General features: G+C 44.5%; 1 protein-coding gene across 2 annotated transcripts in view; it reads left to right on the forward strand.

Moving 5' to 3' along the window:
- Positions 1-23533, forward strand: part of LOC144597417 (synaptotagmin-16-like) — a 126003-nt gene extending 102470 nt beyond the window's left edge. For both annotated transcript variants that reach the window (XM_078406770.1, XM_078406769.1), the window contains 3 exons: positions 881-1330; positions 6850-7039; positions 20165-23533. In XM_078406770.1, the coding sequence (XP_078262896.1) occupies positions 881-1330; positions 6850-7039; positions 20165-20478 (954 nt within the window). In that variant the 3' untranslated portion in view covers positions 20479-23533. The remainder of the gene's footprint in view (positions 1-880; positions 1331-6849; positions 7040-20164) is intronic.
- Positions 23534-25110: the final 1577 nt, after the last annotated feature.

A 25110-nucleotide genomic window follows, 5' to 3' on the forward strand; every position in this document is an offset into this window, starting at 1 on the left:
TTTTACAGCTTTGCTTCATCCATTTAGACACCACTTGTGAATAGAGATCGATTTGAAACCGGTATCAGTTTCATTTCTCTGTCAAAGTCTGTTGTAAGCTTTGTAAGAGGAGGTTGGGGGGGGGGGGGGGAGGGAAGGGGGGGGGGGGAGGGTATGGCCTAATGCTGAGGTGATGCCAAAGAGTTTTGATGTCTTGCTCCTGTAGCCTTCCCTGTGAAACCATGTGCAGTATGTGAGATCAGACTACATGGGATACTAATGGATGGTACTTTGCAGCATTCCCGACAGTCACTCCGGCTGCTTCAGTAAACCTGCCATTGACTGCAGGTCAAACGTAGACCCTTCCTCTGTGCCTTGTTTACTTCGAGAGCTACACATTTCATATTTAGTTTTGTTTAGAGTAGTTTGGAGATGCAGCACGGAAACGGGCCTTTCGACCCACCACGTCCGTGACGACCAGCGATGCCTGCACATTAACACTATCCTACACACGCTGGTAACAATTGAAAAATTTACGAAGCCAATTAAGCTACAAACCTGTGTGTCTTTGAATTGTGGGAGGAAACCCGAACACCCAGGGAAAACCCACAATGTACAAACTCTGTACAGACAGCACCCGCGGTCAGGATCAAACCCTGGTCTCTAGCGCTGTAAGGCAGCAACTCTACCGCTGCACCACCGTGCCGCCCCTATATGTTGACGCTTTAATGCTTAATGCAGATGCTACAATGCTTTGCAATAAGAGAGCAAACAATGTAAATGCCATTTCAGTACAGTACAGCCTTGTATATTGGATGGTAATCTCATAATAAATGTGGGGGACCGTGGATACAGCTTAGTAACTGTGATGTTCGTTAACCAGGACTTTAATCGTCTTTAGGAGGCAGATGGCAAGCCTACGGCCCCTCAGCAGCAGCAGCAGGAGCCACCTGGACCAATTTCAAAATGTGGAGACCTCTTCGTCATTTTCAATTACAAACCCTCTGACCACAAACTGGACGTCACGATAATCACTGCGAAAGACATCCCAGCCAAGGACAGGAGTGGCGCGAGCTCGTGGCAGGTACATGCAGTCCTCCTGCCTAGCAAGAAGCAACGCTCCAAAACCAACATCCAGCGAGGACAAGAGCCCATCTTCAACGAGACCCTAAGGTTTCACAAGTTGGCGCCAGAGGAGCTCCATTGTTCCGCTCTGCGGTTCCGGCTGTATGCCGTGGGGAAGATGAACCGGGTGAGAATGATGGGGGAGAAGCTGTTTTACCTCAAGAATCTGAATCAAGAGGGGGAAATGGAAGTGGCCCTACTCCTGGAGCCAAGGAGTAACATGAGTGTAAGTACAGTTGTAATCAATGGGCAAAATTTCCACATCGGTCAAACTTAATCAGAGATGGTTGGTGGCATAGAATCGCACAGCAAGTAAGGGCCCATTTTACCCAAAGTGGCCGTGTCAACTCTACAAAAGAGCCTTCCCACATTACTGCTCTTTCCCTGCATCCTCTTTAATCTTTCTTTTTCAACCACTTGTCTCGATGCCTTTTGCTGGTTGCCATTGAGTCTGATTCCAGTACCCTTCTCAAGGAGTGCATGCATTCAAGATAGCAACTGCGTGTGTAAAACATGGATAAAAATATCTCTTCCTCCTTTCACAAGTTCACAAGTTATAGTAGAATTAGGCCATTCGGCCCATAGAGTTTGCTCCACCATTCAATCATGGCTGACCTCTGCCTCCGTATCCCATTTTCCTGCCTTATCCCCGTAACCCTTGACACCCGTTCTGATCAATTCTTTATTCTTTTGCTATTTATCTTAGTAGATTCTGTAGACATTCCCTCATCAACATCAGCAACAGTTAAATAACTTCTTTCCCATTTAGCCTTCTATTAGTAATGCATTCCTGGATTCCAGTGTTGTATTCTAAATCCAGATGTTGGATTTAGGTTTAGGTTTATTATTGTCATGTGCATGTACAAATGTTCAGAGGTATCAAAACAGATCATATATCCCATATATAAATACAATCAAGTCAAACTCAAGTATTGTAAGGATCTATACTGAGCGGCACAACTGGAAGGATTAAAATGAGGGACCCTGCAGTTGTACAGGGCCCTAGTGAGACCGCACCTGGAGTACTGTGTGCAGTTTTGGTCTCCAAATTTGAGGAAGGATATTCTTGCTATTGAGGGCGTGCAGCGTAGGTTTACTAGGTTAATTCCCGGAATGGCGGGACTGTCATATGTTGAAAGACTGGAGTGACTAGGCTTGTATACACTGGAATTTAGAAGGATGAGAGGGGATCTTATCGAAACGTATCAGATTATTAAGGGGTTGGACACGTTAGAGGCAGGAAACATGTTCCCAATGTTGGGGGAGTCCAGAACCAGGGGCCACAGTTTAAGAATAAGGGGTAGGCCATATAGAACGGAGATGAGGAAAAACTTTTTCAGTCAGAGAGTTGTAAATCTGTGGAATTCTCTGCCTCAGAAGGCAGTGGAGGCCAATTCTCTGAATGCATTCAAGAGAGAGCTAGATAGAGCTCTTAAGGATAGCAGAGTCAGGGGGTATGGGGAGAAGGCAGGAACGGGGTACTGATTGAGAATGATCAGCCATGATCACATTGAATGGTGGTGCTGGCTCGAAGGGCCGTATGGGCTACTCCTGCACCTATTGTCCATTGTCTTGAATTGTGACACTACCCTCCAAGAGTAGGATGGAGAGGAAGGCACGGGTAAGGGAAGGAGTTTCAAGTTAAACTTAAACTCTACGCGCGGTCCTTTCATTAACAAGTTGATTCCGTTTCTAGTAAAATTTGTAGCATAAGCATTTTTATTTGTGTATATCCACTAACCTCATCTATTACATCCGGTGTACCCCTTGTACCCCCTCCTGTACACCGGTGAGACCAAGCGTAGACTTGGCGACAGTTTTGCTGAACACTTGCACTCTGTCCGCCAAGGCCTACCAGATCTCCCGGTAGCTAATCATTGTATCTCCGCTTCCCATTCCTGTGCTGACCTTTGTGTCCTGGGCCTCCTCTATCACTGGAGTGAGGCCACAACCAAACTGGAGCCACAGCTCCTCGCATTCCACTTGTGTAGCTGACAACCTGATGGTATGAGCTTTGAATTCCCCAATTTTAGGGAATCTCTAACAATCCTCTCTCCTTAACCCTTCCTCTTCTCCTCCACACACCCCCTTGCTCCCGCCCTTCATTTGTGCTCCACCTAGATTCACCCCTTCTCCCCCTCCACCTACATTCTCCCCCTCCACCTACATTCCTTTTTCTAGCTTCTATTACCTACCACGTTTTGTCGCACCCCTCCTCTCTTCCCAACCGCCCCCTTCCCCCCTATAATCAGTCCGAAGATGGGTCCTGACTATCCCTGTTCTTCGGGGGTGCTATCTGACCCACTGAGTTACTCCCACGCTTTGTCTTTTTTTAGCGTACATAATTGTTTGCATCATTTCTCTAAGAGGTTCAAGTGAGAACGGTCATAGTTGCCCATTATACTTATCTGACATGTTTCTATTTAGAATCTAATGGCACCTGAGCTCTTTGTGTTCATTTTATGACTTGTTTGTTGTGACTATGCTATATCAATGAATGGGATTTCCTTTTCCTCACAAGTGTTATCAAAGAAATTTTCGCACGTTTTTTCTTAGCAAGCTGTATTTCCAAAGTCCAAAATGAGGTTTAAACAAAAATGGAAAAAAAAAGTAGTGATAGTATTCATTAAATTGCCTTTTGTCCTTTCTGAATGAAAGGCATCAACTGTTTCCAAATAATTGGGCCTGGGATTAATATTTTTACCACAGAAAGTGAACGAATACAACTAATTATAGGAGGGTTCAAGTGCGTACAACATACTGAGATTTTCACAATTTATTCCCGATGGACTGGTGGGATATTTTTCTTTCACTTTCATCAGTCACTGCTCAGTTGTTTTTCAAATGATTTGAAAGACAAGCTGGGGGATCATATTTCAAAAGACTTTTCTCATCTGGAATTCACATTGAAGGTTTATGTCAGCCAGCACATGTGTGAGAGTGAGAATATTTTACAGACTGTACCAGTTGCATAACTCTGAGGAGTTTCAGTTTTGTGTGCTATAAATATTAGATGGCATCTTTAAGACGAGAGTGTCTCCATTCTCATTCAGATCCATTTTTAAGTTTCAAATTTCCGTTTTATTTGACGCAATTGCAAGTTATCCACTTGTCAAATTCATACCCTGACAGTCAAAAAATATATAAACATTCTACCCACTGAGAGAATGAATTAGGGAGAGTGCCTATTGCCATCTTGTTTTGAGTTCTTTTAAATAAGAGTTGTGTTTCTGAAAGTAAACAGAATCCCCGAGGGACACAACGTGCTGGAGTAGCTCAGCAAGTCTGGCAACATCCCTGGAGAACATGAATAGCTGACGTTTCGGGTCGCAACCTTTCTTCAGACTTTCACTGCTCAGCCAGCTCGTTGTTTCTACGGAATCCCTGAGGGAATTGAATACTGATAGTTAGGGGAGTTGGATAAGCACAATAGACAAAGCTGACGGGATCTGTGGCTATCTCCCATTAATGGGATACAAGGAAAAGGCAAAACAGTTAAGCTAATGAATAGGAAGGAACTGCAGAAGCTGGTTAAAACAGAAGAAAGACACAAAATGCTGGAGTAACTCAATAGACAATAGACAATAGGTGCAGGAGGAGGGCATTCGGCCCTTCGAGCCAGCACCGCCATTCAATGTGATCATGGCTGATCATTCTCAATCAGTACCCCGTTCCTGCCTTCTCCCCATACCCCCTGACTCCGCCATCCTTAAGAGCTCTATCCAGCTCTCTCTTGAATGCATTCAGAGAATTGGCCTCCACTACCTTCTGAGGCAGAGAATTCCACAGATTCACAACTCTCTGACTGAAAAAGTTTTTCCTCATCTCAGTTCTAAATGGCCTACCCCTTATTCTTAAACCGTGGCCCCTTGTTCTGGACTCCCCCAACATTGGGAACATGTTTCCTGCCTCTAACGTGTCCAACCCCTTAATAATCTTATACGTTTCGATAAGATCCCCTCTCATCCTTCTAAATTCCAGTGTGTACAAGCCTAGTCGCTCTAGTCTTTCAACATATGATAGTCCCGCCATTCCGGGAATTAACCTAGTAAACCTACGTTGCACGCCCTCAATAGCAAGAATATCCTTCCTCAAATTTGGAGACCAAAACTGCACACAGTACTCCAGGTGCGGTCTCACTAGGGCCCTGTACAACTGCAAAAGACCTCTTTGCTCCAATACTCAGCAGGACAGGCAGGATCCCTGGAGAGAAGGAATGAATGACGTTTCAGGTCGAGGCTCTTCTTCAGACTCTAATGAGGTGAGACAGAGGAAATATAACAAAGCAGCATTTTGAATAGAAAAGGTAGGAATAACATTGCGAGTGAGTCAGAACAGCAACAAGAGTGGGGAATTGATTTAAAAAAAAGAGAAGCATTGAAGCTCAGTGGCTAATCGGAGGCAGAGGATATAATGAGAGGGGAGGGAAGAAAGGAAAGGAACTGCCAAGCAAATCGCGTTTTCCCCAAAGTTGCACTGGGAAATGGATCCAGCAGCCCTGCGCAGCAACATCTGTCACTTCTGAAAGGAAAGTGAGCAGAATAGAGAGAAAACTAAAAAGGAGATGGAGAAATAAATAATCAGAGGTGAAAATGGGACTGGAGTAAAAGAGAAGATGCAAAATGAGAAACAGAAACATAAAGATAATGTCTAGAGTAGAAGGAAAATGCTAATTCATCCAGGGGATAATTTTCTTGGGATATTCCAATCAATGTACTACAGCGTTCTTTGAAGCAGATGGAAAACCACAGCCGCTATCCCACAACTTCCTTGCAAATGCCTTACATTTCTCATCAGGAAGCATATCGTTGGTCGTTCTGCTGAATTGGTGTATGTGATGCCATCTGCAATATGACCTTGGAAGCCACTGCTGACTAAATACTATGTCCAATCACTGCCAGGGAATTTGCAATCACCTTTTTCAAAGGGTTGGACTTAGTGATTTTAGGACATTTTAGTTTCCTGATTTTTTGGTCTCTGGAAACATCAGAGGTTGAAGGGAGACTTGATCGAAGAATATAAAATGATGAGAAGACCAGATAGGGTAGACAGTCAGAACCTTTTTCCCAGAGGAAATGTTCAACACTGGAGGGCATAACTATAAGGTGAGAGGTGAAAAGTTTATTGGAGATGTGTGAGGCATGTTTTTTACACAGAGTGGTCGGAGTTTTTGACCCACTGCCAGTGGTGGTGGTGGAATAAGAAAATAACTGCAGTTGCTGGTACAAATCGAAGGTATTTATTCACAAAGTGCTGGAGTAACTCAGCAGATCAGGCAGCATCTCGGGAGAGAAGGAATGGGTGACGTTTCGGGTCGAGACCCTTCTTCAGACTGATGTCAGGGGGGGCGGGTCAAAGGAAGGATGTAGGTGGAGACAGGAAGATAGAGGGAGATCTGGGAAGGAGGAGGGGAAGAGAGGGACAGAGGAACTATCTAAAGGTGGAGGTCGATGTTCATACCACCGGGCTGCAAACTGCCCAGGTGAAATATGAGGTGCCATACCAAGGGGCTGCAAAGTGGTGCTGGTGGAGACATATACAATCGTGGTGTTGAAGAGGCTTTTGGATTGGCACATGGAAGTGCAGGGAATAGAGGGGCGTGGATTATGGACAGGCGGATGAGATCAATTTAACTAGGCGGCATGTTGGCCACAAGCATTGTGGGATGATGAGTCTGTTTCTGTGCTGTACTGTTCTATGTTCCATCGTAGGTAAAAAACAAATAACATTTTGATGTCCGCACAGGGTGGAGATTCACAGATCAGCCTGTCTGCCTTCTCTCACAGTGACAGTGCTTCATCAACACAATCTCTCTCACATGGTGGAGTTCCAGAACTGCTTGTTGGATTATCGTACAACGCCACAACAGGCCGGCTCTCTGTCGAAATAATCAAAGGTAGTCACCTCCGAAACTTGGCTCTCAACAGGCCGCCCGGTGAGTGATAATATATGTTTATGGGAGCAGACCAGTTGTGATGTATCAAGCTAATGTTAAAAAAAATCATCTTTGTCAGAATTAGTCACATTTCCCTTTCTCTCCACACAAGCAGACACGGGTTTGTCATAACACCCCATCTGGGCCAGTTCTATTGGAAACCTGCCATCCCATCCAGTCTGGCCTTTATGTAATTCCAGACACATCCATGTGTTTGACTCTTAATTGTGTTTGGGATGGCCACTCAGTTTAAGGGGTGTTTGGATATTGGGAGCTTTGCCAATGTCGCCCGCATAGTGTGAGCAAATTTATAAAACATTCGTAATGGCTAGTTTCCGTACATATAATATCTCACTTCGAGTCCATGCTGGCTCTCAAAGCAATTCTTTCAATCCTATTCCCTCTCTTATTTCCTAATTTCCTGACAACCTACTCGCTTTGACTGAACTTCAACTCTCCCTGTTTCTCCTGCCACTGCCTCCCTTCCACATCAGGGGCGACTTAAAGTGGCCAGTTGATCTACCGACCAGCATAGATCAACCAGTGGGAGGAAACTGGAGCAGCTGATCATTGAAGCTCTGTAACAGCAGCACTGCCTGCTGCACCACTGACCTGCCCAGAAAGAAAGACAAGTTGGCTAGTGCTACATAGTTTTTGAAGTCAATCACTGCCCACATTATAATATCCTGGGAGAGGCTGAAAAATGTAACATAACATTGCAAGATGACACGGTGAAAGGTGAAAACCACCTTGTATAATCCTCCTCCGTGGGGCAGGAGAGTCTAGACTGGAGAACACTTTGGATCCACTTTAGCCCACTGGCCCACTGAACCCACGCTGACCAGCGATCCTCATACACATGCATTATCCTACAGACCAGGGACATTTTACTTTTTTTTAAACCCAAGCCAATTAAACTACAAACCTGTAAGTCTTTGTTTGGAGAAAACCAGAGAAAACTCACACAGGTAACGGGGAGAATGTATAAACTCCGTAGAGCAGCACCCGTAGTCAGGATCGAACCGTGTTTCTGGCGCTGTAAGGCAGCAACTCTACCGCTGTGCCACCGTACTCCTAGAACAGCTTTGTTAGGCATCTTAGTCAGCATGGATGAGTCGGGCTGAAGGGACAGTTTTCGTGCTGCATGACTCCATGACTCTGGCAGCGTAACTGTGCTAAGCAATTGACCTGCAAACATGCAAGATGCTACAGTTTACCGTGTTGTCCACCAAACATGGGACCAATCCCCCGTACAGAACCTCTTCTATCACTTGGGAATGTTCTTTTTGTTTGCACTAGTTGACATCCACAAAATTTCACATCAGTATAAAAGGATACAAAGTTCTACAGTACCTCAGCAGGTCAGGCAGCATCTCTGGAGACGGGTAGGTATGGGTAGTGTTTCGGGATGAGACCCTTCTGTAGTATCTATATTTAGTCAGTAAAGAAAATAGTAAGTTGCAAAGAACTAATTTGAAACCTTTCAGAATTGATCTCTGATAATTGGTCTCAAACCAGATCCGCAGCCACTTTCTACTAATGAAGGCTCCAATCAATTCTCAGTCTTCGATTTTCTAATTCTCTATTCGCCGTGCCTGCAAGAAATACTTTGTTGTTTTCTTAAAATCTGGGATTACCTAACTGTACTATCAATCATACTCAATACGCACGTGGGTGGGATTCTCATTTTGGAGGGATTTTATTAAAAATAATGTAAATCTAAAACTACTGCATCAACAAAGAACAAAGCCTTTGCCAAGTGTGTGGATGGGTGACTAAGAATATACAATATATAAATATTTCAGTCCTTGTGCTTCATCCACCATTCAAAATGGTCATGGCTGATTTAAAAATAAATCTCAAATCCATTTTCCTCCACTAAATCCATTTCCCTGGATTCTCTGAACATCCAAAATTATATTGATCCCTGTAATAAACATATTCAGTAACAGGGCCTCCAAAACCATCTTGGGTGGAGAGTTCCATTGATTTATCTCCCCCTGGGTAGAGGAATAATTTTCAACTCATCTCAATGCTGACTAACTGACCCTTTATTCTGAGAATGTGATCCTGCTACTACACACCTCAACCAGGGAACCATCAACTATGCATCTAACCCATCAAGAATGTTGCATGTTTCAATTACACTAGCTATTATTCTTCCCAACGAGGATAGGCCAAGTCTGCTTAATCTAGTTTCATTGGACAATATTCCCATTCTGGGAAACAATCTGGTTAACTTTGATAGCGCCCTGTCTATTCCAAATCCCCTTCAACAACAGTCGAAATGTCATTTTCCTTTATATTTGCTAGAATGTCAACTTTCAATGATTTGTGTACAAGAATACAGAGGTCCCTCTGAAGTCCAACACCACTCAATACCTCATTATGTACAAAAAATCATTCTTTCTATTTATTCCAGGAGAATGACTTTACATGCTTCACATTTGCCACTTCCTTCTACATTTACTTCACCTGTCTGCATCCCCTTAAACTTCCTGCTTCCTATTCATATCTCGTAATGCTACCCATCTTTGTATCATCTAATGCAGCGCAGTGTGGCAGCAGTAGAGTTGCTGCTTCAGTGCCAGAGACCTGGCTGCAGATGCTGTCTGTGTGGAGTTTGCTCGTTCCTCTGTGAACGTGTGGGTTTTATCTCAGTGCTCCTGTTTCCTTCCGCACTACAAAGACATGTAGGTTAATGGCTTCAATAAATTGTCCCTAGTTCAAAGGATAGAACTAGTATACGGAGTGATCGCTGGTCGGTATGAACTAGGTGGTCCAAAGGACCTGTTTCCACGCTGTCTCTCTAAATTAAACTAAATCATCAGCAATCTTTGTTACATTACAATTGGTCCCCTCGTCCAAATCATCCAGACTGAGTTTGAGCACCTGGGACCAGCACTAATTGCTGTGACATCCTGTTAATTACAACCTGTCAACCCTAAAATTACTGTTTTGTCTATTTTAACCAGTCGTCAATATGCCACTTTATACCCATGTGTTTTAATTTTGTGTAATCTCATCAAAAACCTTTCGAAGGTCCAAATATATCCATCCAGTGTTCTTTCAGCTCCATGCAACCTCAAAACGCTCTCAGGAATTCATCAAACTTGATTTTCCTTTCATGTCCATGTTCTCTCTAACTAATCTCATTATTTAAGTGCCTGGTGAAGTACAGATTTGTTTCAATGTTTGGCTGACAGATGATGTGCTAGTTTTATTTCCTTGAGGAGAAGTATCTCCTGGTTTCACGATTGCCTCCTGATGGCTGCAGAGAAGTTGGGCAAATTATTCTTTCATTGTTCGCAGTTGTAAAGATTTTACTTTATTTCCTTCCAGATTGTGAAAATTATTATTATTTAGTATATAATTATTTACTAGGCATAGACATCAATGCATTATATCGACACTTACTGGTAATAGATTTTAGGCTTTTAGACTTTACAGACACAGCGTGGAAATAGGCCCTTTGCCCTGACCAGCGAACACCCTGTACACTAGCTGGTCCCAGCGACCAGCGATCACCCCGTACACTAGCTGGACCCACCGACCAGCGATCAGCCCGTACACCAGCTGGTCCCACCGACCAACGATCACCCCGTACACTAGCTGGTACCAGCGATCACCCCGTACACTAGCTGGTCCCAGCGACCAGCGATCACCCCGTACACTAGCTGGTCCCACCGACCAGCGATCACCCCGTACACCAGCTGGTACCAGCGATCACCCCGTACCCCAGCTGGTACCAGCGATCACCCCGTACACTAGCTGGTACCAGCGATCACCCCGTACACTAGCTGGTACCAGCGATCACCCCGTACACCAGCTGGTACCAGCGATCACCCCGTACACTAGCTGGTACCAGCGATCACCCCATACACTAGCTGGTACCAGCGATCACCCCGTACACCAGCTGGTACCAGCGATCACCCCGTACACTAGCTGGTCCCAGCGACCAGCGATCAGCCCGTACACCAGCACTACCCTACACACCAGGGACAATTTACAATTTTTTTACCAAAGCCAATTAACCTCCAACCTGTATGTCTTTGGAGTGTGGAAGGAATCCAGAACACTCGGAGAAAACCCACTCTTAGGAAGGCTGGATAGCGAAATTAAAAATAATTATTGAGGCACTATTATGATGTCAGAATGTTGCCTTCATGATTTAGATTTAGATTCAGATTTAGAGATACAGCGCAGAAACAGGCCCTTCGGCCCACCGGGTCCGCGCTGCCCAGCGATCCCCGCACATTAACACGATCCTACTAGGGACAATTTTACATTTGCCCAGCCAATTAACCTACAAACCTGTACGTCTTTGGAGTGTGGGAGGAAACCGAAGATCTCGGAGAAAACCCACGCAGGTCACGGGGAGGACGTACAAACTCCGTACAGTACAGCACCCGTAGTCAGGATCGAACCTGAACCGGCGGCGCTGCATTCGCTGTAAGGCAGCAACTCTACCGCTGCACCACCGTGCCACCCTGAGTGTTCACTGCTCCTAAATCTGACTTTTTTTTCCAGCAGAAGGGGTCATGGAAACTAAAGTCATCTTTTGTTTAACTTAATCCTCCCTCCTTCCCTTACTTCCTCCCTCCTTCCCTTCATTCTCTTTTTATCGATTTCAGCGTAACTGAGTTTGGAAGCAGAATAAATTATCCGGTTGCTCCTTGCTGAATCTTTAGTGCTGTGGTATGGGCCAGTTAAACTTATTTTATCATAAAAATGTTACTCTTCTGACATCATGGAGACTCCCTGGTAATAGTAATTACCGGGAAGTTTCTAGAGCAGTACCAGAGTAAGTGACCGAGTCCTCGGCTCAGCTGCCTGTGGGAAATTCTGATGTTTTACTTTGGAAACAACTCACTCTATGTTGGTTAATTTTTAGGCTTTAGAGATGCGGCGTGGACCAGGCCCTTCGGCCCACTCGTGATCACCCCTTTACACTAGCACAACCCTACACACTAGGGACAATTTACAGTTTACAAAAGCCAATTAACCTACAAACCTGCGCGTCTTTGGAATGTGGGTGGAAACCGGTGCACCCGGAGATAAATCCATGCGATCAGGGAGAACGTCCAAAACTCACCCGTACAAACAGCACCCGTAGTCAGGATTGAACTCGGGTCTCTGGCGCTGCATGGCAGCACTTTACCGCTGCGCCACCGTGCCGCCCATCCACTGTGCCGTTTTCTTTGGCTCTTTTTTTTGGAAAAAGCCTCGAGGGAGTGTGAAAGTTTGCATCACTTTTGTTTCCAGGTCTCCTTCTTGCAATTAAAGTCACTGTTATGGCTGAATGCAGAGGAAATGTCACGTCGGGGAGCCCAAGTTAAGAAGAACTCTTGTTTTCCGGGTAGAAGGAATGTCTAGGGGTAAATATTGAGGGTGAAATAAACCCATTTGATTCCCTCTGACTTGGGAGCAAGATGTGGAGGTGGAATATGAAAACGGTGACACTGTCAGCATCCTGCAAAATAGAATATAACCTTGGATCAAAATTGATTTGAAAATACTTTTTCTCATTGCTATCATCTCAAAGAAATACAATACTTTCGAGAGTGTTCATTTGATCAATCACAGCTAGAATGACACTGACATGCTGCAAAATAACACTGAAGGAAAGGTCAGCTGGAAAGATTCCAGGGTGTTGTCGTGGAGATTTTATTACTGCATCATGAAATTTGCTTCACCATTGAACCATTCTGTCCGCCTGAATCTGGTTCACTGCCTGCAGATCCCACATTGCAATTCTTCAATACAATGCTTCATTGCTTATCAAAGCCCCGGTGTAGTGGAACATTGTAGGCGTGCTGCATAACACGATACAACAGATTCGAAGGACAACCATTCCCAACCTGAGCACACCAGAGAATGGCATTAGCTGGAACCCATGGTATGAACTTGTGAAAGAAGCAAAGATTCACTGGGGGGAAAGTCATCAACGAGTCATCAATCACATAGGAGGCATTGACTGACTGAGATCCATGGGCTGTGGAGAACAAATTTTACGGTAGCATTGGGAAATAAGCAGAGCATGGATGGAAATAAACTAACTCTCTCTGCCAGATTGTTGCCCAGGGCAGTGGAGGCTGAAACCTATTATCCTGAAAATGGTGGCACGGTCATTTTCACCACTGATGGCATAAGCCAGATGAACAAGCAAAGACCTTCACTATTGTTTTGCACTTGTGAAACTTTTAGCCCAAATATTCCAGGCTCAAACATTCTGCCAGTGTCCCAGAATATTCAAAAGCTGAATGTTTCTAGAAGGTCCGATAGGGTCCCCATCTTTACACCAAAAAAAGGCAGAGAACCTGCCCAGAGTAGGGGAATCGAGGACCAGAGGACATAGGTTTAAGGCGAAGGGGGAAAGATTTAACAGGAATCTGAGGGGTAGCTATCTCACACAAAGGGAGGTGGGTGTATGGAACAAGCTGCCAGAAAAGGTAGTTGAGGCAGGGACGATCCCAACATTTAAGAAGCAGTTGGACAGGTAGGAATAGGAATACTTTATTGTCACATGTGACTAGGCACAGCGAGATTCTTTGCGTACACAATGTATACCAATAGCAGTCACCTATGGCGCTGACAAAGTTACAAAGCTCCTTCTTTAGTCCCTTCCCCCCCCCCCCAACAGTTCCCCCACGCCAGGTCCCAATTGTCCATTAATCTCCACCCACCCCCCTCACAGCAGTCCCCCCACGCCGGGTCCTCCATTGTTCTGCCCCTCCCCCCCCTCACAGTGGTCCTCCACGCTCTCATCAACCGTCGACCTCGGGTCGACACGTGAGGCTTCACTGCTGCCGAGGCCCCATCGTCATGAGGCTTCACCGCCACCAAGGCCTCACCGCTGTCGGTGCCCCACTTCATGCCTCTGTGGTACCGAACCAGGCCCCAGCCGCGGGCTGCGTTGGCCGCTTCGCCCGACCCAGACTTCTACCCGCGCGGCCCTGGCCGGGCCCCAACCCACGAGGTGCCGGCCGGGTCCCTACCCGGGCTTCTACACGGCGATCCAGGAGGCATCTCGATAAAGGCCTCCAGCCATGTTCCCAGCATGGATAGGGCATGTTTGGAGAGATATGGACCAAATGCTGGCAGGTGGGACTAGTGTAGCTGGGACATGTTGGCAAGTGTGGGTAAGTTAGGCTGAAAGGCCTGTTTCCACACTGTATCACTCTATGACTCTATAACTCGGAACAAACTGTTGGAATGGGGAAGGGGATTCAGAAGGCAAAATGTGCTCCAGAGGTGACTCTGCTCCACAGAAGGCTGTGGAGGTCAAATCAGTGGATTTTCTGTGGCAGAGATTGGCAGATTCTTGATTGGTGAGGGTGTCAGGGGGTTATGGGGAGAAGGCAGGAGAATGGGATTGAGAGGGAAAGATAGATCAGCCATGATTTAATGGCGGAGCAGACTTGATAGGGCGATTGACCTAATTCTGCTCCTGGAACTTATGAACTTATAAGACTATTCCGACTTCAGTCTTCAGCCCTGCAATACTAGGAGCTGCAGCTAATGTGGAGACACCCTGTTGTCAAACTCCAGGAAGAAATGCTACAATTGTGCTGAAGAATGTGGAAACAAGGAACTGCAGAGGCTGGTTCACAAGAAAAAAGACAAAGTACTGGAGTAAGTCAGCGGGTGAGGCAGCATCTCTGGAGAACATGGATAGGTGGTGTTTTAGGTCAGGAACTTTCTTCAGACTCAATTCTGCGGAGAGTCTGGAAGGAAATGAATGTGAATGGCACAGAATCCATTGAGGTATATAACTCCTGTTCAGTCTTAGGCTGGGGTTTGGGCAACCACTGCCTACTTCTGCACAGGCAGGGTGTGTTGTAGGCATGCTTAAATTTACAATTTTTCACCAAGCCAATTAGTCTACAAAACTATGTTTTGGAGTGTGGGAGGAAACTGGAGCACCCAGAGAAAACCCACACAGGTCACGGAGAGAATGTACAAACTCCATACAGACGCCACCCATAGTCAGATCAAATCCGGGCCTCTGGCGCGGTAAAGCAGCAACTCACCACCTTGTGACAGTGCCGAGTCGAAACGTTGCCTATCCATGTCCTCCAGAAATGCTGCCTGACCCACTGAGTTACTCCTACACTTTGTGTTGTGGTTTGTAAACCTGCATCTGCAGGTCCTTGTGTGTTCCCAGCTTAACTACTGCGGTCATAACCTGAGGAACGTAAGGGTCAATGCCTGTTATTAAGAGGATTATGAAGAGCTGATCCAAAGGAGGAGTAGATTCAATGTCATACCTTCAGCAACTGAAAGGTAAGGTTTCAGTTTGCCCACAGTGATGCAGAATATTGATACTGAGCAGGCTTTATCCTTGCATGACAACAAGAAACTACACTCTGCTTAAAATGTCAGAAATTTGATCCGACAGAGAAGTGCTTAAATTCTACATTTTCAGAGCAAAGCTTCACATATTTGGGGATTGTGGTAACATTGGGCTCCAGGCTTTCTGACATTGTGAAGAGATGATCTCCGGTTACCATAATGTATACAATCCCTCGATGCAGTCTGGGCCCACCACACCCATCTGTGGGAGCAATTCACTGCATCCTGAAACCTGAACTAGAAAAAAACAACTTAATTTCTCTATGTATTCTTTTGCCGAGAGCACATTTTACTTCAGGAGGAGAAGGAGAAATGATAGGCCCAGAGGTCAGCCAAGGTCTCACATTGAACCATTCCCAAAATAGTCATAGAATCTTACAGCGTGGCAACAGGTCCTTCAGTCCAACTTGCCCACACTGGCCAACATGTTCCATCTACACTAGTTCACCTGCCTGCACTATGCACCTTAAATGTTTTAAAATAATTAATTCCTGAGATGTAAGTGTTGTTAGTTCCATAGCACCACTTGTCCAGTCCACCTGTCCTTTGGTTAGGTGTTTTGGAGCCAACTTCTCAAACTGTTTAGGTTTAGGTTTATTATTCTGACATGTACCGAGGTACAGTGAAAAGCTTTGTTTTGCGTGCTATCGAAACATACCATACATAAGGTGTAGAAAGGACCTGCATATGATGGTACATACCGATGGACACATCGTGCTGGAGTAACTCAGGCAGCATCCCTGTCGACTGGGTCAGGCTGTTCTTCAGTCTTCTTCAGACAGGGTCCCGGTTCGAAACGTCACCCATCATTTTTCTCCAGAGAAACCATACACACGTACAATTAAGTCAAACTCAACTACAATAGATAGAGCAAAGGGGAAGATATAGAGTGCGGAATATAGTTCTCAGCATTGTAGCGCATCAGTTCCATAGACGTTGTCGCCTGCATGGGGCCGATGGGCTTTGTGGGAGTGGATGAGTTTGAGTGCTTGGGAGATTGGTAAATGAGATTGTGAAGAAACAAAGCAGTCAAACAGTAGCTTCATCAAACTGCCCTACCCACATATTTTGTTCTTGTTACCTCTGCCACGGGCACAATACCTTCTTTTGGCTGAACTGTCAGCATTTCAAAGTGAAGTTTGAGAGCCTTTTATCCCACGAGCCAATGGTTTGCTCAGGGGATCACGTGGCTCAGAAACGCCATTCTGTTTTCGCGGTCTCTCTGCCACACTCACTGCACATGCAGGCTATGAACTGGGCCAACCTCATTTGCTGGCCTCTGATAGCTCAGGGCCCCCTTCACAGCCCTCCGTTCATTCTGCTTTCCTCACCTCTCCTGATCCCCTCCTGTGCAGTCCAGGCTGTTGGCGACTGGACCCCAGCATCAGTTTCTGCCATCTTCATATTTGGCTTTTAGATGTCATTGTAGAAGAGGTTTTAGAGTTTAGAGATACAGCGTGGAAACAGGCCCTTCGGCCCACCACATCCAGGCCGAACACTGATCACCCACACAGTGTATTATCCCACTTTTCGCATGATACACACTACGGGCAATTTATAGAAACAAATTCACCTACAAACCTACACGTCTATGGAATGTAGGAGAAACCTGGAGTACCTGGTGAAAACCCGCTCGGTCACAGGGAGAGCATGCAAACTCCACACAGACAGCACCTGTGGGTCAGGATTGAACCCGGGTCTCTGGGACTGTGAGGCAGCAGCTCTACTGCTGCACCACTGTGCCACCCAGGTATGAAGAGATGCCCACTGGTGATGACCAGGGAGCCAGTTCACCACATACAAGGTCCATGAAGCTGTCACTCACCTGATAAACCTGAATAATCTACCGTAGATGCATTCAGTGAAGAATGCATACTGACAGACCTAGTGTGCTCCAGGACCTATAAGTTAGGGATTATGCCTCTCCAGGAGATGTCTAGGATGCATCTGGGGCAACAAAGGTAGAAGCAGTTAGCATCTTTTCTCATGCCTTGCACATGTCCTGATCTCACCACGATAGAAAAGTGAATTAAAAACACAGTATCAGTGGACACACTCCATCACGTTGCTACTAGTCTATTCTTCCTGACTCAGTCTGGGCAGGACAGTTGCAGCTTTTGGTATCGGTATTGATTTATTACTGTCGCGTATGCTGAGATAGAGTGAAAAGCTTTGTTTGTGCAATATCCTTTCAAATCATACATCATACGAGTGCTAGCCATGCACTTTTTTTTATAGTTTATTGATGCAGTGCGGAAACAGGCTCTCTGGCCCACTGAGTCAGCGCCGACCAGCGATCCCCGCACACAAGCACTATCCTACACAGACTGGAGACAATTTACAATGTTTCCAAGCCAATTAGCCTACAAACCTGGACGTCTTTGGAGTGTGGAAGGAAACCCACACAGTTCACGGGGAGAACGTACAAACTCCATGCAGACAGCACCCCAGAGTTAGGATTGAACCCAGGTCTCTGGAGCTCTAAGGTAGCCACTCTACCACTGCGCCAAAGTGCCGCCCCTGAAGTCGTACCACTTGTACAATTCATGGTACAAAGAGAAATACCAGAGTGCAGAATGTAGTGTTACAGCATTGTGGTTAGTGAGAAAAGTCCAAGGTCCGCAAGGAGGTAGATTGGAAATTTGGGACTATGCCCTAGTCTATGGGTGGACCACTCAGTAATCTGATAACAATGGAAAGAAGTTATTGAAATGTTACTGAAACTGTTGGCACATGCTTTCACATTTTTGTATCTTCTGCTCAAAGGGGGAGGGGAGAAGAGGGAATGACTGGGGTGAAAATGTTCCTTGATTATTTTGGTTATTTTTCTGGGGCAGTGTGAAGTGTGGATGGAGTTTTTGGGGGCGCTGGGATGGGGGGGTGGGAGCGGTGCCTGGGGTGGGGGCCTGGTTTGTGTGATAGCCTGGTCTACATCCACAACTCCCTGCAATTTCTTGCGGACTTGGGCAGGCCTGTTTCCAAACCAAGCTATGACCCATACAAAAGGATGCTTTCTACAGTGCATCTGTAGAAATTGGTCAGAGCCACTGGGGACTTCCGAAACTGATGATGTGGGACTTCAGGCCTCTGTATCTCCTGCCCAATGGCAAAGGCAATACCATCCCATTGATTTCCAGTTAATTCTTCACCTGGTATTAAGATATTACCTTATCACATCTGCTTCTTTAGTGTGTGGACATGTCTCTATTAATAAATACAAATTTTGTAGTTAAAGAATGATATAATCTATTTAATACTTTATCTGTGATATTTGCCCATCCAATTCCTCTCCTTTCCCTCAGCGATATGATGTCATTGCCAAAAGAAAGTTATCAGGAGAACTTCCTGTTAATCATCAGCCACTGCCTATAATTCTGTTTCTATTTGCAGCATTTTGGCTGTTTTGTATGCGATCTGCCAAATGTTCACACTTATGATTTTTGCCTTCTTATGAGAGTGCTAAGTGGGTTGGAATTTGAAAATGGACAAACACTTCATAACACTTCTAAACCGTTGAAATCTAGATTCCCAGTTGATGCTTTAATCAGATTGAAGACATTTTTTTTCAAATTCTGATTCCTGTACAAAGCGCATTTCGAACATGTACCTGCTTCGTTGGGGAAAAGCTGGAGAAAGTCTAAATTCCAGTTTCAATATTGCTGTGTGAATGACTCGATTTGTGTCCCACTGTTCCAGTCGTGGTCAAGGATCACTGAAAGTCCTGCCAGTCTGGATTATCTTCTGGAACATAGAAGGTTAATTATTTTGGAATATGAGGGTGGGGCAGAGTTGTGGTGAAAGGGTAGGTGTTGATAGTGTGGTGAAGTGGTGGTGAGTGACAATAGACAATAGACAATAGACAATAGGTGCAGGAGTAGGCCATTCAGCCCTTCGAGCCAGCACCGCCATTCAATGCGATCATGGCTGATCACTCTCAATCAGTACCCCGTTCCTGCCTTCTCCCCATACCCCCTCACTCCGCTATCCTTAAGAGCTCTATCCAGCTCTCTCTTGAAAGCATCCAACGAACTGGCCTCCACTGCCTTCTGAGGCAGAGAATTCCACACCTTCACCACTCTCTGACTGAAAAAGTTCTTCTTCATCTCCGTTCTAAATGGCCTACCCCTTATTCTTAAACTGTGGCCCCTTGTTCTGGACTCCCCCAACATTGGGAACATGTTTCCTGCCTCTAATGTGTCCAATCCCCTAATTATCTTATATGTTTCAATAAGATCCCACCTCATCCTTCTAAATTCCAATGTATACAAGCGAGTGGGGGGAGAGGTTGCAGGTTTCATGTTGAAAACCCAAAAAGGATGAATTTTAAAAATGGTCACTTTAAAAGCCCAGAGAATAAAATGTATAAGACAATAACTGCAGATGCTGGTACAAATCGAAGGTATTTATTCACAAAATGCTGGAGTAACTCAGCAGGCCAGGCAGCATCTCAGGAGAGAAGGAATGGGTGACGTTTCAGTCTGAAGAAGGGTCTCGACCCGAAACGTCACCCATTCCTTCTCTCCTGAGATGCTGCCTGGCCTGCTGAGTTACTCCAGCATTTTGTGAATAAATACCAGAGAATAAAATGGTCTGCTTACTTTAATGCCACATTGCTTTAAAAAAAAGAAAAATATATCCTGTTATTTATATATTGTTTACAAAAGGATTCATCTAACTTGTCGTGCTGTGATCTATTTATTATTGTGTCCGACCACAGAATTTGACATAAACATACTTAACTTTGGCTTTCTTCTCTCTTTGACTTTCTAGACACGTATGCGAAACTCTCTCTCCTCAACTCAGTTGGGCAGGAGATGTCACGGTGCAAGACCTCAATTCGACGTGGTCAGCCTAACCCAGTGTACAAGGAGACTTTCATCTTCCAGGTCGCCCTTTTCCAGCTCTCGGAAGTTACGTTGATGGTCTCGATTTACAACCGGCGCAGTATGAAGCGCAAGGAAATGATCGGGTGGATTTCCATGGGTCAGAACTGCAGCGGGGAAGAGGAACAAAATCACTGGCTGGAGATGAAGGAATGTCAGAGCTACCAGGTGTGCAGGTGGCACACACTACTGGAATCTTAAACCTGTTTCGGCTCAATAAAGAACAGCTTTCCAGACCTTTTACCTGGGCGACAGGTGTCTGTTGCGTTGCAATGTTCAAACTCATTGCTGAAACCGTAACTTTGTCGAATAATCCAAGAACTTACTATGTATAGCAGATAGCTTTCCGAGCATGAGAAATTTTTACAGGGATTTAAAAGCTATTTACGAGAGTTAAGTGCCTGTGGAGGAGCTATGTCACTGAAATATAATAACATTGGCAAATCAGTATTTAGGTTGAACATGTAGTACAAAGGAACCACTATTGCTATAGATGTAAGTGCATGTTACATTAACTCTTTAATTGGTCATTAGTTAGTGCCAAGCCATGCATGCAAAAATAATCTGGTTCTTTAAATATTTTCTTCCAGTGAAAGATGAGCAGTCTATATATAATTTGTTGACAAATGCAAATACTAAATAACACTGATTTTATTTTAAAAGAAAAATGACGCTTTACAATAATAAAACAAACAATGCAGAATGAAGCATTCGTTAAATGAAATATCCCACTAGAAATATCAGAGTCTAGAATACCCTGAGCAGGCATGATGAAAACTAGCTGTGATGCAGCTTTGAATGATTACAGTGTTTACGGACCACTATACAACATTACCTGTCACCTGAAGCAGCTCTCTGCAAATTGTATGTTATTTGCTGTTGTCTCCAGCGCTAAACATTAGATTATTAATTTTTTATGGCTTTTGATGATTCAACTCCCAGTACTGGATAAATAAACACTGTCGTGCTTGCCATCAGACTCATTTGAAAGTAAAACACGGCTCTTTTTGAGATGAATGTCAAGGTGAGATAAATCCAAAAGACGTTTCTATTTTAAGTAGATTCAACCAATAACTCAGAAAATTGCTCCTCTACTTTGCACTTTTCTTCAATCTGACTGGAGATGATAAAACACTTTGCCTATGCAATACGATTGTAGGAATACAATACTACTGTAAGGATAGTGTCCTTGAGTCGTAGCGTGAAAACAGGCCCTTCAGCCCAACTTGCCCATGCCGAACAATATGCCCCATCTGCATTAGTCCCACCTGCCTGCGTTTGGTCCATATCCCTTTAAACCTATCCTATCTATATACCTAAACACGATACACTAAGTGTGGCCTCGCTAATATCTTGTACAACTGTAATATGACCTCCCAAATTCTATGCTCAATATGTATAGGAAGGAACTGCAAATGCTGGTTTACTCAATACTTTATACTCAATACTCTGACTGATGACTTTCAAGGAACTATGTACCTGCACTCCTAGATCACTCTGCTCCCCAGAGCCCTGCCACTCACTGTGTAGTTCCAGCCCTAGTTTGACTTCCCAAAATGCAACACCTTGCACTTCTCTGTATTAAACTCCATTAACTATTACTCAGCCCAGCTGTTCAACCGATCAAGATCCTGTTGTTATTTTTGACGACCATCTTCGCTATCTACAATCCCACCCATTTTAGTGTCATCTGCAAACTTAGTAATCATGCCTTGAACATTCTCATCTAAATCATTGATATAGATGACAAACAGCAATGGACCCAGCACTGAACCATGAGGCACACCACTAGTCACAGGCCCCCAGACCATAAATCAATCATCCACCATTATCCCCTGCTTCCTTCCATGAAGCCAATATTCTATCCAGTCAGCTAGCTGTCATTGGATACCATGCGATCTAACCTTCCAGAGCACCATACCACGCGGAACCTTGTCAAATGCCTTGCTGAAATCCATACATATGGTGTCTATGGCACTGCCCTCATCAACCTTTTTGGTTACATCATTAAAAATCAGATTTGTGAGACAAGATCTCCCATTACAAAATTATGCTGACTATCCATAATCAGCCCCCGCTCATCTAAATGCATGTTTATCTTATCCCTTAGAATACTCTCTTGTAACTTTCCGAGCACAGATGTTAGACTCACTGGCCTGTAGTTCCCAGGCTTTTTACTGCAGCCCTTCTTAAATAGAGACACAACATTTGCCACCCTTCAGTTTAATATAATAATATATGCCTTTATTCGTCCCACACCGGGGAAATTTACAGTCTTACAGCAGCAAAGTGGATAGCAAGAGATCATTCATTAAAATAAATAAAAGTAAAGGCAAGGATAAATTGTATTCCTTAGCTGTTACTGTTGACTCGTCTGCTGGGAGCAGTGCTGGTTGTGCAGTCTCACAGCAGCGGGAAGGGAGGACTTCCCATATCTCTCCTTCACGCACTTGAGGTTTAGAGATACAGTGCAGAAACTTTGACCCAATGGGTCAGACCAGCGATCCTCGCATATTAACACTATCCTACACACACTTGGGACCATTTTTACATTTACCAAGCCAATTAATCTACATACCTGTACATCTTTGGAGTGTGGGAGGTAACCAAAGATCTCGGAGAAAACCGAGGCAGGTCACGGGGACAACGTATAAACTCCTTGCAGACAGCACCCGTAGTCGGGATCGAACCGGGGTCTCCGGCGCTGCAAGCGCTGTAAGGCAGCAACTCAACTGCTATGCCATCGTGCCGCAGTCTACTGGCACCTCACCCATATTTAATGATAACTCATAAATCTCAACCAGGGCACCTGCAATTTTCTCTCTAGCGTTCCACCCTGTCCTCGGATATATCTGGTCAGGCACGGAAGATTTGTCGACTTTCATGCACATTAGGACCTTCAGCACTTCCTCGACCGTAATACTGACTGTCCCCAGTTCCCTGGTCCTCATGCCTTTCTCCAAGGTAGTAACAGAGGAGAAATACTGATGGAGGGCCTTGCCCATCTCCTGTGGCTTCATACAGAGCTGACCGCGCTGATTCCTGAGGGGCCCCATTCTTTCTCCGGTTACCTCTTTTCCCCTGATATATTTATAAAGCCTCTTGGGATGATCCTTAATACCGTCTGCCAGAGCTGTCTCCTGTCCCCTTTTTGCCTTCCTGATTTCTAGGAATCTCGCTCTACATTTTCTCTTCACTGTTTCTCTCATTCCGTATGCTCACAATGTTATTGTCGATGAAGACAAATGGAATTTTCATGCTTTTGTAAATAAAAGTTGTTGTGATGGATCTGCACTTGCACTGTTGGTATGTTGCCTTTCAACATTGATAAAATGACACATTAGATGAAGGTGAGAGAAAACCAAGGGTCTGGGCTAGGTGGCTGATATTTGGGTAAGAGCTGGAGGCAGTGTTTAGTATGACATCTTCTGCCTCAGTGGTTTCACCTGGTCACTTTCCCTCTGGGTCATGTAATGAGACATATTACTCTTCTGGAACTAAATAGGATTAGGTCTTGGGCCTTGGACCAGGCTTCAGAGAGGCCCGGACTAGTTATATTTGTTACCAGGATCCTACCAGTCTTGAGACACAGAAATCTGCAGATCCTGAAATCCTGAATAAAAAACAAAGTGCTATAAGAACTCAGTGGGTCAGGGTGCATCTGTGGAAAGAATTGGACAGACAATATTTTGGGTCATGACCCTTCTTCAGATCCTTGATCAATGTGGGCACATTATTTATAAAACTTAAGCCATGGAAGAGGTTATCCACTCAGTCCCTCAAATCTGCTCCCTGCCCATTTCTATTGATTCTTCTAATATCCCGTACTGTATTTATCTTGGTTTTGAAGGCAATCTATGTCTGAACCTCGGCAGCATTCTCAGTTGGAGAATTCCTCAGATTCACAAGTTTATAAGAAAACAAAAGTTTCCTTATTTCATTCGTAAATGGCTTGCTGCTTATTTACAAGCTGCATCCCCTGGTTCTGGACTCTGTTGGAGAAATATCTTTCCACAATCATCCTTCCATGCCCACTAATTGCCTTAATTGTTTTGATTAGGATATTTAGTGAATAGAGGCCCTGTGTGCTTAATCTTGTCATGTAACAGAACAGTCACGCCTGGAGCCAGTCTGGTGAATCTTTGATGAAAATATATAGCAAATACATCCCATTTCAGGTAAGGCCAAGATTGTACATAATGCACCAGATGCGTCTCTGCAAGAACCTGTATAAGACTGTTTTGCATTCAAAAGGCCATGATACTATTTCATTGAGCAAAAATCAAACTGCAGGAGTAACTCAGTGGATCAGGCAACATCCTTGGAGGGAAATGGATGGACAACCTTTCGGGTCAGCAGCCTGGCTGTACACAGCTCGGATACTTTTAGAAACTGCTGACCATGTGCGAGTTCCTTGATATGTTCATGGAAGCATGTGGTGGAAGTTTCGGAAAAACGTTAAAGTAAATGGATCGTGACAAAATCTTTGCAATTTGATTTAATTTTATTTGTGTAAATGTAGACAGAATGGAGAAATTTGGTAACAAAAAGGAACTCATTTTAATAGAAAAAAAATCAAAACAAATTTATTTTGTTTGCAATGTGCCAGGAAAATAAATGGCATTGGGGAAAATAACTTGACATTTTTCAAGCATGGTGTTCAAAGATGTTCTTCTCCAGTGGACTAGTATAAGTCTATTTATCCACAAACCAATGTTGAGAAATGGAATACAACTTTGCATTAACTTGAAATAAAATGTATAATGCACAATTCTTTTTTATTTTATAATGTGTCTGACTAATTCTTCACATATGAATGTGTATAACAGAGAA

The sequence above is a fragment of the Rhinoraja longicauda genome, chromosome 10 (genome assembly GCF_053455715.1).
Source record: "Rhinoraja longicauda isolate Sanriku21f chromosome 10, sRhiLon1.1, whole genome shotgun sequence".
NCBI classification, from domain to species: Eukaryota; Metazoa; Chordata; class Chondrichthyes; order Rajiformes; family Arhynchobatidae; genus Rhinoraja; species Rhinoraja longicauda.